We start from the raw sequence: 15,101 nt of genomic DNA on the forward strand, positions 1-15,101 counted from the left end.
GTTCATGACTGTCTTTACAGCTTTTTCTTAATTTATAGATCGATATAAATTGAGGAGTGAACATTTCACATGTTTGTCATTAAAAGTGCAATAAATTTATCCCCTCATTGAAATAGTAATTTTTTTTTTTTTTTGTTTTTGTTTTTTGAGACAGGGTTTCTCTGTAGCTTTGGAGCCTGTCCTGGAAACTAGTTGTAGACCAGGCTGGCCTTGAACTCAGAAGTCCACCTGCCTCTGCCTCCCGAGTGCTGGGATTAAAGGCAAGTCCCACCACCGCCTGGCGAAATAGTCATTTTTGAAGAAATTTTATTATCCAACATGTCAAATCTTGTGAATCATAGAGCTTCAGTACATATTTTTCATCAGTTGAAATACTAGTTGAGGATATTGGAGTTAATAAAATATACAGTCTTGGTGCCTTTTTGTGTAGTTTCTATGGATTAAATTAGCTTTTAAAATTATTGTGAGGGAGGTTAATGCTTAGTAATGGTGTTGGAGAGGTGTCTCCTGTGTTTTATTTATAGCTATTTAAGTGTCCTCCAGGAAAAGTAGATTCCTGGATCCTTACTTATAAAAGAATTTATTATAACATTAAGCTCTCTGAAAATAATTAAAAATCATAGAATTAACATTATATGAATTATTTGTGGAGATTAAATGAGTTACCATGTCTTTATAATTATTCTTATTGAGTATGGTAAAAGACGAAAGCTACAGTTTTGTTTTCTTTCCCCTTGGAAGAGTGTTTGAATTCCTAGGGTTACTTAGATGTTTGTAGTTAGGTAAGAGGGATCTGCTTTGAGCCTCTGTTATGCTGTTAATATAAAATGTTAACATTCTTCAGACTCTTGAATCTGAAAAGTAAAATTTTAGGGTTGTGCCATTTTTGTCAATGAAAGTACTACAAATGTTTATTTTATAAGTTGCTGGAAATTAAAAAGCCAGAGTACAGTATTGGTCATGTGTCATGTGTAACAAATTGTCTCATTGAGTTGAGGATTTAAGGAGAGAGCTATAGGAACTTTACCGAAGGCTTTGCCCTAGAAACCAGCATTGTTGTCAGCTGTTGCTAAGTGAATGGACTATGTGTTGCATGGCAGTTTATGGACACAGTATAATTATCTTACACCAATAAAACTTTTACTTTATTTCAGTGTAGCAAAGGAGTATGTGCAAAACACTTGGTTACTTAGACCCCAAAGCTAGGTCATGTCATAGTCTGGAAGTCTTAAATGCTTTATCAATTAGACTCACATTATAAGCCTGCTGTAGGATAATGCGCTTGTACACTGTAAAGATTTGTCACCGATATTGGTTTAATAAAATGATGATTGGCCAGTAGCCAGGCAGGAAGGAGTACACGTGGGGGGACCAGATTAAGAGAATTCTGGGAAAAAGGAAAGGCTGGGTCTGCAGTCACCAGCCACATGTAGAGGGAAGCAAGATGAGAATGCTTCACTGAGTAAGGTACCAAGCCACGTGCTAAACATAGGTAAGAATTATGGGTTTTTTAAGTTATAAGAACTAGTTAACAATAAGCCTGAGCTAATAGACCAAATAGTTTGTATCAATATAAGTCTCTGTGTGTTTCTTTGGGTTTGAACAGCTGCAGGGCAGGACAGAAACTTCTGCCTACATAAGCCCTTTGGTTTCATTTGTTTTTTAAAATAATGATAAACCACTTTGGAGAGGAAGATTTGCATATGTGTTTAGGAACTTGTAAATTTTTATAACTTATTTATAAATCACTTTTAAAAAGTTATTTTTTAAATGTGAGTGTTTTTTGCATGTTTATGTGTGCACCATGTATGTGCCTGGTACTCTTAGAGGCCAGAAGAGGGCCTCATATTCCTGGGACTGGAGGCTAAAGCTGCCTTGTAGGTGCTGAGAACCAAACCCAGCCCTCTGTGGAGAAGCAAGTACTTTTTAACTAGTGGGGCATCCCTCTAGCCCCTGTAAACAACAATCTTAATTTTCAATGGAAAAAATAATAGAAACAGAGGTTTGGGGAAATGCATAAAAATAAGTTTTAGCCATGTCCAACAGTCATCTTGTCTAAGGTTAGAATTGTTCAATTGTCTTGAATATTGTATAGTTTCATTTTGTGTGGGTATATGTATGCTTGTGTGTGAAAAGCTATTGAATCTGGGGTAAAATTCAGTCCTGCAAAATAGTTTAGAATTAGATATATGTATATTTATGTATTAATAATAGATTAAATGCCTTTGGTTTATAATTTTTTGTTATTTTAATCTGCTTATTTAATTTCTCTATGTAATAATCTCTAGGTCACATTAGTTATTTTGAAATAATTTTTAGATATGCCACTGATAAATAAAAATGTCTATTTTTGATTTCTGTTTTCTTATAAGGTGGACTCTCAGTATCCCCCTGTTCAGAGACTAATGACCCCAAAGCCAGTTTCCATAGCAACAAATAGAACTATCTATTTTAAACCATCTCTGACCCCATCTGGTGATTTAAGGAAGACTAATCAAAGGATAGATAAAAAGAACAGTGTGAGTTTGTTTGTTTATTCTGTTTTCTTAACTATTTTGTGTTTATCGTTTAGTGATTTTAGCATATCCACAAGGTGTTGAGCCATCACTATGTTCCATTTTAGAACATTTTCATCATCATTTCTCTCCTAAAGTTTTTAATAACTTTCTGTGTTCTCAGGGTTTATGTAATTACAGTATACACAAATATTTTACTGTTTTTAGAAGGCAGAATATTACTTAATAAAATGGATTGTAATCGTATTCAAACCCTAGAAGGAATGTTGATGCAACACGAATCTGCAGGTTTTATTTAGATGTTAAGCAGATGTCCCAAAAGAAAAATGTCCCAAGATTATTATTTGTAGTCTCCATTAATCCAGAATATTTTTGAAAAGCAGAAGTTAGTTAACTGTAGAATGTCCTGCAGTGTCCGATTGTCCGGGATGGTTCTAGATTCTGGTTATTCTTGGTTAACCACTGAAGAAGATCTGGGCTCTTAGTGCTCAGGTGAGACATAGTGTGCCTATTTTTGATCTTTTTTAGCATCATTGCAAGTTCCTGTCTGAAGCTGTTTGTTGATTCTGCTGTAGTAGATCTTTAATTCCATTGTTCTTTCTCCATGTATTGGTTAACCCTTTGCTATATAATCTCTTTTCTGTATTTGATTTACTTCAACTGAGTTCTTAGTTTCAATAGTCTAAAATATTTTGTTAGAGTTGTTTACTTTGATGATTCTGTCCCCCTGCATCTGTCTTTGAATGGACTCCAGTGCTCTTTTACTATGCCCTACCATTTTTGAGCACCTTACTTTTTACATAGAGTCTTGTACATTTCTAGCTCTCTATTCCTGTAACTGGCCATTTCTACAGGAAGCCTTAGTTCTTTTCAGTGCAAGGAATTTGCATCTCAGAGATTCTGTCTTTATAAAGTTACCTGTGCATTTAGTATAGCAAAAAGGAAAGTAGTGTTTCTCCCCTCTCTCAAGGTCACTGGGAACTTTGTACTAGTGTTTTGGTTAAATACTTGATCAATGACGTTTTGTATATATACTCATAATACATAGTACAGTTGTAACTCTTGGTTAGCGTTCAAAGAGCATGCCTTACATATTCCAGGATAAAGAAGGTTAAGAAAATTTGTAGCTATGGATGTAGCCTTCTGTGGTAGAGGTATTTGTCTTGCATGTGTTAAGGCTTTAAGTCAATCCTTGCACCAAAAAAGAAAAATTTAAGCCAGGCATATTCATTCCTGTAATCCCAGCAGTTGGTGAGTGTAGATGACAGGGTCTGAAATTCAAGTCTAGTCTCAGCCACATGCTGAGTGCGAGGCATGCCTATCTTAATTACTACCCCACCCCAGCAAACAATGAATTTTAAATAAGATCCTCATTACATTCTTTTTCTTGCAGGCTGTAAATGAAAAAAATATTTCAAGACAAAATAGAGAGCAAGAAAGGTAACGTCATTTCATATACAACTGGGTTTCTTTATTTTTTTTGTAAGGTTCATATTTATAACAGTCTTTAAGAAAATTAAAAAGTATATTTAGGGGGGCAGTGAGATGGCTAAGCAGGTCAAGGCACTCGCTACCAAGCCTGAAAACCTGTTTTCAATCTCTAGAACCTACATAGTGGAAGTAGAGAATTGACTCCCCAAATCTGCCTCATTGCCCTAACAAGCTTTGTGTGTAATGATTGTGTGCTTTCATGTGCTTGCACACATGAACAAAATAAATGTAGAAAAAGTCTAAAGTGTATTTTGCTATACATTGATTGTCTTGTTAGCTGTTCCGGTGTTTGGATATTCATTTAACAATTTCTGGGACTAAATAATATATCAATTGTTTTGATTTTCTTTTTATTTGCTAGTGGCTTTTCATATCCCAGTTTCAGTATTCCTGCAGCCAACGGTTTATCTTCTGGAGGTGGCAAGATGAGAAGAGAGAGAACACGCTTTGCTGCTTCTAAACCTCCAGAGGAGGAGGTAGGCTCATATTTTATAAACTTTGAAATTGTGGTAGTGAGGCGAGACCCACAGAAATGGGGCTAGGGGAAGATTTGGATAGAAAATTATCTACTATTGAAACCATCCTTTAGATGTGCTTATCCAAAACTTAACCTAGGAGCCTCCACTTCATGAATTGCATAAAATAACTTAAAACAGAAATACCATTTTTTTTGTGTGTGTGTGTGTGAGGTAATTTCCATTGAAATTATTTGACTCTCTGGGCACTGCCTTACAGTTTTGCTTGTTTATCAAATGTACGTATGATTAACACTTCGTGCTTTTGTTAACGTTCTCTCTTGTCTCTTTCTCAATCCACTTTTGTTAGCCTTTTCTCTCTCTCTGTAAGTGTGTTACTTCATGTTAAATGGAACGATGGGTTTTAAATTTCTCTGCTATTTATCCTTTGTGCAGATTTACTACAATTAATCCATTCTCTCATCAGGGTACATTTGGGCTGATTCCCAGTATGTGCTAAGGTGAATATTTATACACTTCTCCTTTGCCATGTGCAGTTTGGTCTGGAGGATATTTACCTAGGAATGGGATTGTTGGACTGCAGGGGTTGGCACATGTCTTTAAATGTGTTTGACTTTACTGTATTCCTCTTCACAACACTTCACATGATCATAGGTGGATCTTTCATTTATTTATTCCTTTTTCTTCTTAGCACTTTGTTTTTGTTTTGACTCATTGCTGGTGTGATAGCTATAAAATGTCAGTGGGTTTTATTTTGCATTTTCTTGTCTAATGGGAAGTAGACTTTTGGATGTGTTTTGTGGCCATTTAGGTTTTTCTTTATTCATTTTTTTCCCCTATGGGATTATTTTTTAAATAAGGCTAAGTTCTTGGACTGGTGAGGTCGCTCAGTGGGTGGGAAGTGCCTGCTGCTAAGTCTGGTGACCTGAGTTCCATCCTGGGACCTACATTGTGGAAGAAGAGATCTGACTTCTGTGGGTTGTTTTTTTAACTGCCACATGTGCTCTGTGGCATATATGTGTGGGCACCCCCACACACAATTGAAATACAATTTTAAAAATAATTGCATTTTTGGTGTTGCTTGGATATAGAGGATGGTGACTAATTGAAGACTGGTTAAGTTGACTGGAGTTTGCCCATTTTCTACCTTTTGAGTTGAAACAGTTCTTATCTCAGTTTTTTTTAAAAGATTCATTATTTTTTTCTTATGTATGAATGCTCTATATGTATGTATGCCTTTATGCCAGAAGAGCGCATCAGACCCCACTATATAAATAGTTGTGAGCCATCATGTGGTTGCTGGAAATTGAATTTAGGACCTCTGGAAGAGCAGCCAGTTTAATCGCTGAGCCATCTCTTCAGCCCTCCCTCCCCACTTCATTCTTTAAATGTGATTTCAGCCAAGCTAACTCATTTAAGGTCCTCATTACCCTCTAAGAAGATGTCCAACTTACTAGTTCATTTAAATTTTAGACTGTAGGGCTTTTTAAAATTTTACATGTATTGGTGTTTTGTGCATGGAATACTTACGGGGGCATTGGATTCTTTAGATTGGAGCCATGGACAGTTGTGAGCCACTCTCTATGTGTTGGAAATCGAACCTGGATCTCTTAATCACTGAGCCATCTCTCCAAACCCAGGGACATAATGCTTTGACTCACTTGTCTCTAGTTAATATTTCTCAGTATGCTTATTGACCCATAGTGTGTCCAGAAGTATATTTTAAAGTTTTAAACTTATATTTCATTGATGGTGAATTTTTTTCTGGTATGTGTAAATGTGGGCACACACGTGCCAGGGTACATGTGTAGAGGTCATAGAACAACATCAGACATTGATCTTTGCTTTCTCCTTTGTTTGAGACTGGGTCTCTTTGTTGTTCATAGCTGTGCATGCCAGGGTGGTTGGCTGGCAAAGTTCTGGGAATTCATGCCTCTGCTTCCCATCTTGTTAAAGGAACACTGAGATTTCAGATGTTCACCTGCCTCTGGATCTGTGTGGATTCTCAGATTTGAATTCAGGTCCTCACACTTCAGAAAGTGCTTTTTGTCACTGAGTCATCTCTCCAGTTCAGCTTATGTTTAACTTAAAGTTGAATGCCATATCTGTTAGTGTTTGGTTTTATAGCTTGTTACGGAAGTGGCAGTTTTTCTACTCTACCATTTTCTTGGTTAGTTTTTCTGCTGTTCCTTTCAAGCACTAGAATGGAAACTTTGGCAGTTTATGTGCCCCGTCAGGAGAGTTGGGATTATAGATGTAAAGGGCTTTGGCTCCTTGCTGGTCTGGAGGTTGTTTCTGATTGTCACTGGAGTGTTGTGAATTGACGGACATGTCTCTGTCTTGAAAGAAAACTGGAGCTTTGAATGTCTTTTGATCATAAAATAGGTACAATTTGTAGTTTTTATGGTGTATTGCTTTGCTTTTTAAAAAGATATTTCATATGTTGGTAAGTGGGACATGTGTACATGGTTGTTCTTCTAAGACCATGTATGGCTTTGTGTTGTAGTGGAACCATAATTGTGGTACAGAGGAAGACATTGCATTGCCCCCCATTTAAAAAATACTTGGGGGGGCGGGGAGAGAAATTATTCTCATGGCCTTCCATGAATGAGAGAGGGAGGAGGAGAGGGAGGGGTTGAGGGTGCTGGAGAGAGGGAAGCACACAAGTGCCATGGTGCATGTGTGGAAGTTAGTGGGCAACTTTTACGAGTTGGTTCTCTTCTTCCCTTTTGGGCTCTGGGGATAGAACTCAGGTTGCCAAAGCTTCTGCAGCAAGCAGTTCTACCTACTCAGCCATCTTGCTAGCTCCCCTCTCATTTTTATAAAGTAGAAAATTGGCGCTGAAATTAAATTACATGGCAGTTGGTGGCACAACTGGGAATTTAATTAAGTCTTTAGGTTTTTAACTCAAGACCTCTTGTTAATGTTATTGCATGGGGCCTATTTTCTTCCTGTTTAAACTTGCTCATAACTATGTCAATTCTCCTTGAAAATAAGTAGATAAAAGTATGACATGAAAGATGACATCATTACAAAACATGCTGTGTTTTAGGAAGTGGAAGTACCAGTGTTACCGCAGATCTCTCTACCAATCAGCAGCTCCTCACTGCCTGTCTTCAGTTTTAGTTCCCCTGTGACCCCTGCTTCCTCATCGTCACCAGTCAGTTCTTCTCAGTCCTTACCAAACAAGGTACAGAACCCCACTCTGAATGGAGTGACTTCTTTTCTTATTCCTTTTAATCCAGTACTTTATGTTAAAATGGTTTTTCACTGTAAAAGTCAGTAATTCAAAGTAAAAAGAGAAAAATGAAAAAATATTGGGGATTTGGTGCTGGGAATTAATTCTAGGGCCCTTTTCATTTTGGGAAGTCTCCACTCTTACCCCAAGAATGAAAATGGTGTTTTATTATTTGTTAAAATGTATGTTTACAGTGGGATTATTCCAATCTGATAACTGTCTATGCTCTAGACTGAAAGTGAGAAAGTTGATCTCCAGTGTTCCCAGTTCAAGAAAGCAGTTGTTAGTGTTTTGTTTTAAGAAGTCAAAAGTATTTTAGATTTAAGTGGAAAGAATGCTGTTATTTCTTTAAATTAATGTCTTAAAGTCTATTTTATCATTCATAAATAATATCTTTTTGTGACATTTCTCACTACTATGAAAAATGCAGGCACAGACGTCTCTGGGCAGCACTGGCAGTCCTGTGTTCACATTTTCATCTCCCATTGTAAAGTCTACGCAGGCAGATGTGCTACCTCCAGCGTCTGTAAGTACCCAAAAAAGAGTGGTTCAAGATTGACTCCAAAGCCAGAGTGTTTTATTTTTAAATCAAACCTAAGATTTCATTGGTAGTCAAACACTTCTTCAAGTTAAAAATTCAGTATACAGCAAATAGGTGTTTTGAAATTTTTAGTGCATATTTAGATAGGTGTGTGTGCATTTTCTTCTGTATCATTTGTGCAGTTAAAGTGAACATATTTTGATTTCATTAGCATTTTTCCAGTTATTCCCAAAGAAGGACATTCATTTGCATTCATTTATACTCTAGAAATTTAACATGACTTTGATGTAGTGTATAGTCAGGGTTCCCTTGTAACTTCAGAGAGTCCTATAATGCTGATTAATTGCTATCCACCATAGATTAGATGAAAAGACCTTAGCAATTACATCATTGCATTTAAAATCTCCTGAATCACTTTTAATCTTGAAAATTCTGTTTGGGGTATTGTTATACAGTATATATTTGTTTCTTTGTAATTGGGAACTATTTGGGTAAGAATAATATATACATTTAATGTTCCTCCTGACTAAATTTCCATCATATATATCATCTTTACATACTGTCTTTAGGGGTTTTGTTTTGTTTTTTGAGGAAAGATCCTACCGTGTAGCCCTTGCTGGTCTAGAACTCATTATATAGGCTAGTCTAGTCTTGAACTCACAGAGATCACCTGCTTCTGCTTCCTGAGTGCTGGGATCAGAGGCCACACTTGGCTTGCTTTCAGGTTTTTGGCTGTATGCTTGTTTTTTATTTTATTTATTTCTTTTTGTCATAGCTAGACATTACAGGTAAATGTAGTTTTCTTGCATCCTTGTCTCCCAAACCTCATATTTGTAAGATGGTGTTCAAAGGTCCAGGACCTGGGGATTAAGATCTCCTAAATGTTTTATGCAATGCTTTGAAAGAAGAAAATGCATAAGAATTTAAGATGCTGTCAAACTACATGCCGTGCTGTTAATATAATTTTTTTATTCACTACATACAGTTTTTAATTTATTTAGTTGAGAAAGTATCTGGTTATGTTGTGTAGGCTGACTTCAAACTGGGCTCAGGTACTTCTTTCTTCTTTAGCCTCCCTGATATGGGACTAGAGCTATGCATCAAGGTACTCAGTACTTATTTAGTTCATGAGTTCTAAATTTAGGAATTGCAAAATAGGAAAAACTTATCTTTTATAATCAGTAAAATATAGTATCCCCTTTGATTAATGTAAAGCTGAGTTTTATTTCATGATATTTTGACAGCTTAAAATATCTTTTCTCATTATAGATTGGATTTACATTTAGTGTGCCTGTTGCAAAAACAGAACTTTCTCGTTTTAATAGTTCTTCAGAACCAATTTTAAGTAGTTCAGGTAAGTGAAAAATATGTTTCACAATTTTTACCAAAAAACAAAACCACAAACAAACCCTTATGTTAGAAGAGCATTTCAAATTCTCCATTAGTCATTCTTGAAAGTATTTACATTTGAAGAAAATCAGCTCGGAAAAGTCAGTGGAAGCTATTCCAGCAGTGCTCTTTGTTATAGTGAGTCACATTTAACTGTTGTAGTTTGCTTTATGGTGAACTGGTCATGATGTTGCATTTTTTCACTATAGGTAGGCAGAATAAGGTATTAAGTTTTTTGTCACATTTTAGTACAATCCGAAGATTTATTTACATTGTAGTTGTGATGAACCTGAGTGTTGATTACTTTCACTTCATAAACGTTTTTATTTATGCATTTTTGGCTTCATCAGATAAGTGATGCGTCATTTCTGAACAGAAGAAACACTGCATCACGAGTGATGAAATTAGTCAGATCATTAAAACAGTTTTTTGTGGTAGTGGTGGTTTTTGGTGTTTGGGAAATAAGAAAACATCTGAGTTGAGATCTCTAGGTCAAGAGTTTTGAGCAAAGATAATTTAGACAAGAAGGGAAGAAAACGGGGCACAGGGATAGGAACAGAAGCACAGTGGACTCACTTGCTTGTGCTTTTCATGAGGCTGGAGAGTAGCATTAAGTCTTAAAAACTCCTGTTTTCCATGCTGAAGAAATGGCTTGATTGAGTCTCTCTCTCTCTCTCTCTCTCTCTCTCTCTCTCTCTCTCTCACTCTCTCATACACACACACTCTCCCTTACTCCCTCACTCCCTCCTTTCTTCTCTTCCTCCCCCACTCCTCACTCACCCACCTCTACTGGTCCTTGCTCATGCTAGGTGGTCACTTATTCTGACACTTTGTTTTTCAACAGGCTCTGTACATCCCTGATTGTCCTGGAACTCACTGTGTAGACCAGGCTGGCCTCCAACTCAAAGAGATTCTTGTTCCTCTGCCTCTGTGTTTTCCTTCTACTGCTGGGGTTAAGGCTGTTGTACATCACCACATCTGGCCACATTGGTTTTTAGAGGATTGGAGATTGTCTCGTCATTTGAGTGCACTGACTATTCTTACGGAGGTCCTGGGTTCATTTCCCAGCACTTACGTGACTGTTTACAACCATCTCTTAATTCTTTTTTTTTATTCATTATGTATACAATATTCTGTCTGTGTGCCATCTCTCCAGCCCCCATCTCTTAATTCTTTTGCCAGGAGATCTGACTTGTTTTTGACCTTTATGCATGCCAGACATACACATAGTGCATATACATATTTGTAGGCAAAGCATACAAATATTAAAACTAGTAAAAATTACTTTGCCTTATGTTTACTAAAATCAGTAAAGTTATGATTATTGAATGTGAAAGCAAAGTGATAATCACTTATTCAGCCATTATCAGCAGCTGCTAATCTCTATATATAAATCTTATTTTCTGCTCTGTTTTACCACAGTTGTACTACAACAGGGATATTTTTAATCATAGCATGGGTTTCTCGGTGTGAAACCAGTTGAAAATGACTTTGGTTAGATTTTTTCAATTGCTATTGATCAGATCTATTATTTCAGGTATTGGACAAACTTCCCATTTGTCATATATGGCTATTGCTTCAGTTTGTCTTCCAGGGAGCTCACTGGCTGACAGTTTTTTTTTCTCTGCGTGGGGGCTTGAAGGGAATGTACAATGTAAGAAATAGTTTTTACTTTTGCAATGGCAGATTACCTCTGCTCTTTTTTACTTGCCCATTATTTTTGAATTGCAGTGACTTTCAAAGTTTTAGAAACTGATCAAAAAGTTGTTTTTGAAATTGTTTTAACTCTAATCCACTGGTATTTTTTCTTGGCTTAATAACTTTTATAATTTAAAAAAATTACAGCTCAAGATAACACTGTAGTGAATAGTTCAAACTATAAGAAGCGAAGTGCCACTTGTGAGGACCCTTTTAAACCTGCAAAGATTCTGAAAGAAGGAAGTGTTCTAGACATTCTGAAGACCCCTGGTAAGTGAGTGGCTGCCCTTGTAAAAATCTCTATTGAAACTTAACAGTGTCATGAATGTTGTTAAAATTTAAGTTTTAAAAAAATACATTAAATGCATAGAAAGGTGACTTGTGATTCTTGTAGATATTGTACCGTGTCAGTTCTTTAATGAGAACTGTATTAGAAACCTTCACTTAGTTCTTTGTCATTCAAGGAATCCATAAACAGGGAAATCTATCTCTTTAAGTTGTGGATATTGAAAGAGAAGATGCCACCCTTTTCTGTCTTTTTTATTTTTTTTAATAATTTTTTTATTATTTATTTATTTATTACGTATACAATATTCTGTCTGTATGCCTGAAGGCCAGATGAGGGCGCCAGACGTCTTTACAGATGGTTGTGAGCCACCATGTGGTTGCTGGGAATTGAACTCAGGACCTTTGGAAGAGCAGGCAATGCTCTTAACCACTGAGCCATCTCTCCAGCCCCTCTGTCTTTTTTATTGTCATGCCTTTTTCTGATGAGAGCATTGGACTACTATCTCACAGTATTTTCTAGTTTGGTATATGTACAAATTGGCTAAGTTTGCCAAAGTGTTATCTATTTGAAGGATAATGCTCAAGACTTGAAAGTTAGTAGTTAGTGCAATGTTTATTTTTTTATTAACATTTTTATATGTACTCGGGTATAGTTTAATTATATATACCTGAGTGACTACATATAAAAACATGTAATAATCAGGTCAGGGTAATAGGTAATTTGAAGAGGATGACTAGAAATTAAATAGGAATACATTTTTCAGTTTGAAGTTAAAGAGAATTTTTAAAGTTTGAATTGTAATGAATAGTATATAGATGTAAGGTTGTTTCTAAATAAGGTAACCTAATAGCCCAGAAAGAATGCATATTTACTCAGCAGATGTGTGTATTCAGTGTATAATGGATTAAGGTTGAAAAATAATGGATTAAGGTTTAAAAAATAACCTTGTCCTTTATAACAAGGGTCAAAGGATTAGGTTGTTTGGGTTCAGTTTCCTTCCTTTATAGATAGTGCAAAGTATGGCTGAACTTCAAAGTACATGGACTAGAATTAACCAATTATGTAACTTTTTCACCACACATATATTTAGAGCTACACTTTTCTTCATAATCTTGTCCCCTTTAATTAAACTTTAAACAGAAAAAAATTTGAGTCTTCATTTGGATGGAATTGGGAAAATCTGACAAAGGAAGGAAAAAGAACATGTAGTGGCTCCCAGAAAATTGCTACTGTGATTTTGCCAGCCTTACTGATTGCAATTAAACTCATAACTGATAGGGAACTGCTAATCATGGGAAGTATACAGAAGTTTGTGGATTGTATTCCCTTTAGGCTAAAGCAATTCACTGGGTTTTTTATTTTTTTTTTTTTTGAATTCAGGGTCTCACTGTGTGACCCTGGCTGGCTTAGAAACACTAACCAGGCCAGGTTGAGCTCAAGCTCAAAATGATTTGCCTGCTTCTGCCTCCTAAGTGCTGGGCTTAAAGATGTGCCCTACTATACCCAGCTGGATGATACCTTGATATCAATGGAACACCTTTACCAATCTTCTTTTCCGTGGCACTAAAAGCTGGAAAACTAGATCCCTGATGGTGTATGTAATGTGAAAGGTACATTACAGGTTTTAAATAAAAACATTTCTGGGACACTGTGTCAGTAGTTCAGTGAATCATTTTAATGAAAGGTACCCTACCATTCTAACCCATAGTTCCATGTGAATATTTTTCTTGGTTGTCAAAATATACCATTAATAAACATTACTCTGAAATTGTATTGAAGAGAGATTTCATGCATTTGACTTCAGTTTATGTGACCAAAATTCCTCTTTGTGAGTGTAGATTGGATCTTAATCACTTTGTATATGTAGGCCTGCCCAGAGGGTTTGCCACATCTTTGGGATTTTCATCAAACTATGCCTTTTTAAAGTTTACTGCAATTAAAGATAATCCTTGTCTAGGCTTGGTGGTGTACAATGTAATTCCAACACTCAAGAGATTGAGGCAGGAGGTGATGCACTCAAGGTTGACCTCAGCTAGATAGTGAGGTATAACAAAATATCCTTAGTAATCCTGTTGCATTGGAGGAACTTCTGTCAGATAGTTAATGCCTGTTTGACTTAGCTAGAGTTACTGAGGGTAGATTACCACAGCAATGGATTAAGACTAGGCAGCACTCAAAGATTACAGATATTAAGGTCATTTCACTTAGCTGTGGGAATACCTACAAGGGATGGATGAGGAGGAAGGCTAAGAAGAGTATTAAGTTCATTGCTGCAGAGAGGAGAATAAAATGTGGACAGCAGTGGTACCTGACAGTAAGTTCAAACGAGAACATTAGACTAGAAAGTTTTAGAGGGAGAAAGTGATGTGTAGTGTAAAGATGATCTGTTCTTCATTATACTTAACAGAATTTTAAGTAGGTTTAAGTGCCATATGTACCCAGATTAAATATGATTGTGTAAGTAACCGATAAAAACCTTAGTAGTTCTTGGATGGTATTAACTTGGTGATAATATAAATGTTTTCCTCCCATAATATTGCAGTTAATGCTTTGATTAGCAGAGTCCACTGCCTCATTTTAAAAGAACATTCTTTTATTTCCCCACTGTAGGTTTTTTATCACCAAAGGTTGATTCTCCTGCTGTTCAGCCCACCACTACAAGCCCAGTGGTTTATACAAGACCAGCCATAAGTACTTTTTCTTCTAGTGGAATTGAGTTTGGAGAAAGTTTAAAAGCTGGATCATCATGGCAGTGTGACACATGTCTCCTCCAGAACAAAGTCACAGACAATAAGTGTATAGCCTGTCAAGCAGCTAAACTGTCACCGAAAGAAACTGCTAAACAGGCTGGAATTGGGACACCAAGCAAAAGTGACAAACCAGCTTCTACATCAGGGACAGGCTTTGCAGATAAGTTTAAACCAGCAGTAGGAACTTGGGATTGTGATACCTGTTTAGTACAAAATAAGCCTGAAGCCGTAAAATGTGTAGCCTGTGAAACACCCAAACCTGGCACTGGTGTGAAGCGAGTCCTCACGTTGGCGGTGTCTTCAGAAAGTCCTGTGACTGCTTCCTCTTCTAGCTGCACTGTGAGCACTGGTACACTAGGATTTGGAGATAAATTCAAAAGGCCTGTGGGATCTTGGGAATGTCCAGTATGCTGTGTTTGTAATAAGGCCGAAGACAATAAATGTGTCTCCTGTATGTCTGAGAAACCAGGTATGTTTTACACTTGTATGGAATAGTTTTGCGCTTCACTTAATTGTGAAACAGTAACAATCTTGGTGTTTTAAACGGTTGCAGGTGGAACATTTCTTCTTAATCCTAATTTTTAAAAACCACCTTGTGGTTAATATTAGACTACCTGTTCACTTAGAATACGTTGTGAACTGGTTCATTCTATACTATACCTGCTCTTTTTGTGTACTGTTATTGGGAATATTCCTCTTTGTGATAATTGATG

The 15,101-nt window shown here is 36.5% G+C and overlaps 1 protein-coding gene across 2 annotated transcripts in view; it reads left to right on the top strand.

Moving 5' to 3' along the window:
- LOC121443272 (nuclear pore complex protein Nup153-like) overlaps nucleotides 1–15,101 on the top strand; it is a 47,976-nt gene that overhangs the window by 18,325 nt on the left and 14,550 nt on the right. Inside the window, exons 9-16 of one of the 2 annotated variants that reach the window (XM_041644980.1) lie at nucleotides 2,373–2,519; nucleotides 3,910–3,956; nucleotides 4,369–4,483; nucleotides 7,536–7,673; nucleotides 8,152–8,247; nucleotides 9,532–9,616; nucleotides 11,497–11,619; nucleotides 14,249–14,857. In XM_041644980.1, the coding sequence (XP_041500914.1) occupies nucleotides 2,373–2,519; nucleotides 3,910–3,956; nucleotides 4,369–4,483; nucleotides 7,536–7,673; nucleotides 8,152–8,247; nucleotides 9,532–9,616; nucleotides 11,497–11,619; nucleotides 14,249–14,857 (1,360 nt within the window). The remainder of the gene's footprint in view (nucleotides 1–2,372; nucleotides 2,520–3,909; nucleotides 3,957–4,368; nucleotides 4,484–7,535; nucleotides 7,674–8,151; nucleotides 8,248–9,531; nucleotides 9,617–11,496; nucleotides 11,620–14,248; nucleotides 14,858–15,101) is intronic. The other variant, XM_041644981.1, reaches the window with a different exon arrangement.

Source organism: Microtus oregoni, unplaced genomic scaffold (assembly GCF_018167655.1).
Source record: "Microtus oregoni isolate MIOR12 unplaced genomic scaffold, Mior012 000103F_ref0000194, whole genome shotgun sequence".
NCBI classification, from domain to species: Eukaryota; Metazoa; Chordata; class Mammalia; order Rodentia; family Cricetidae; genus Microtus; species Microtus oregoni.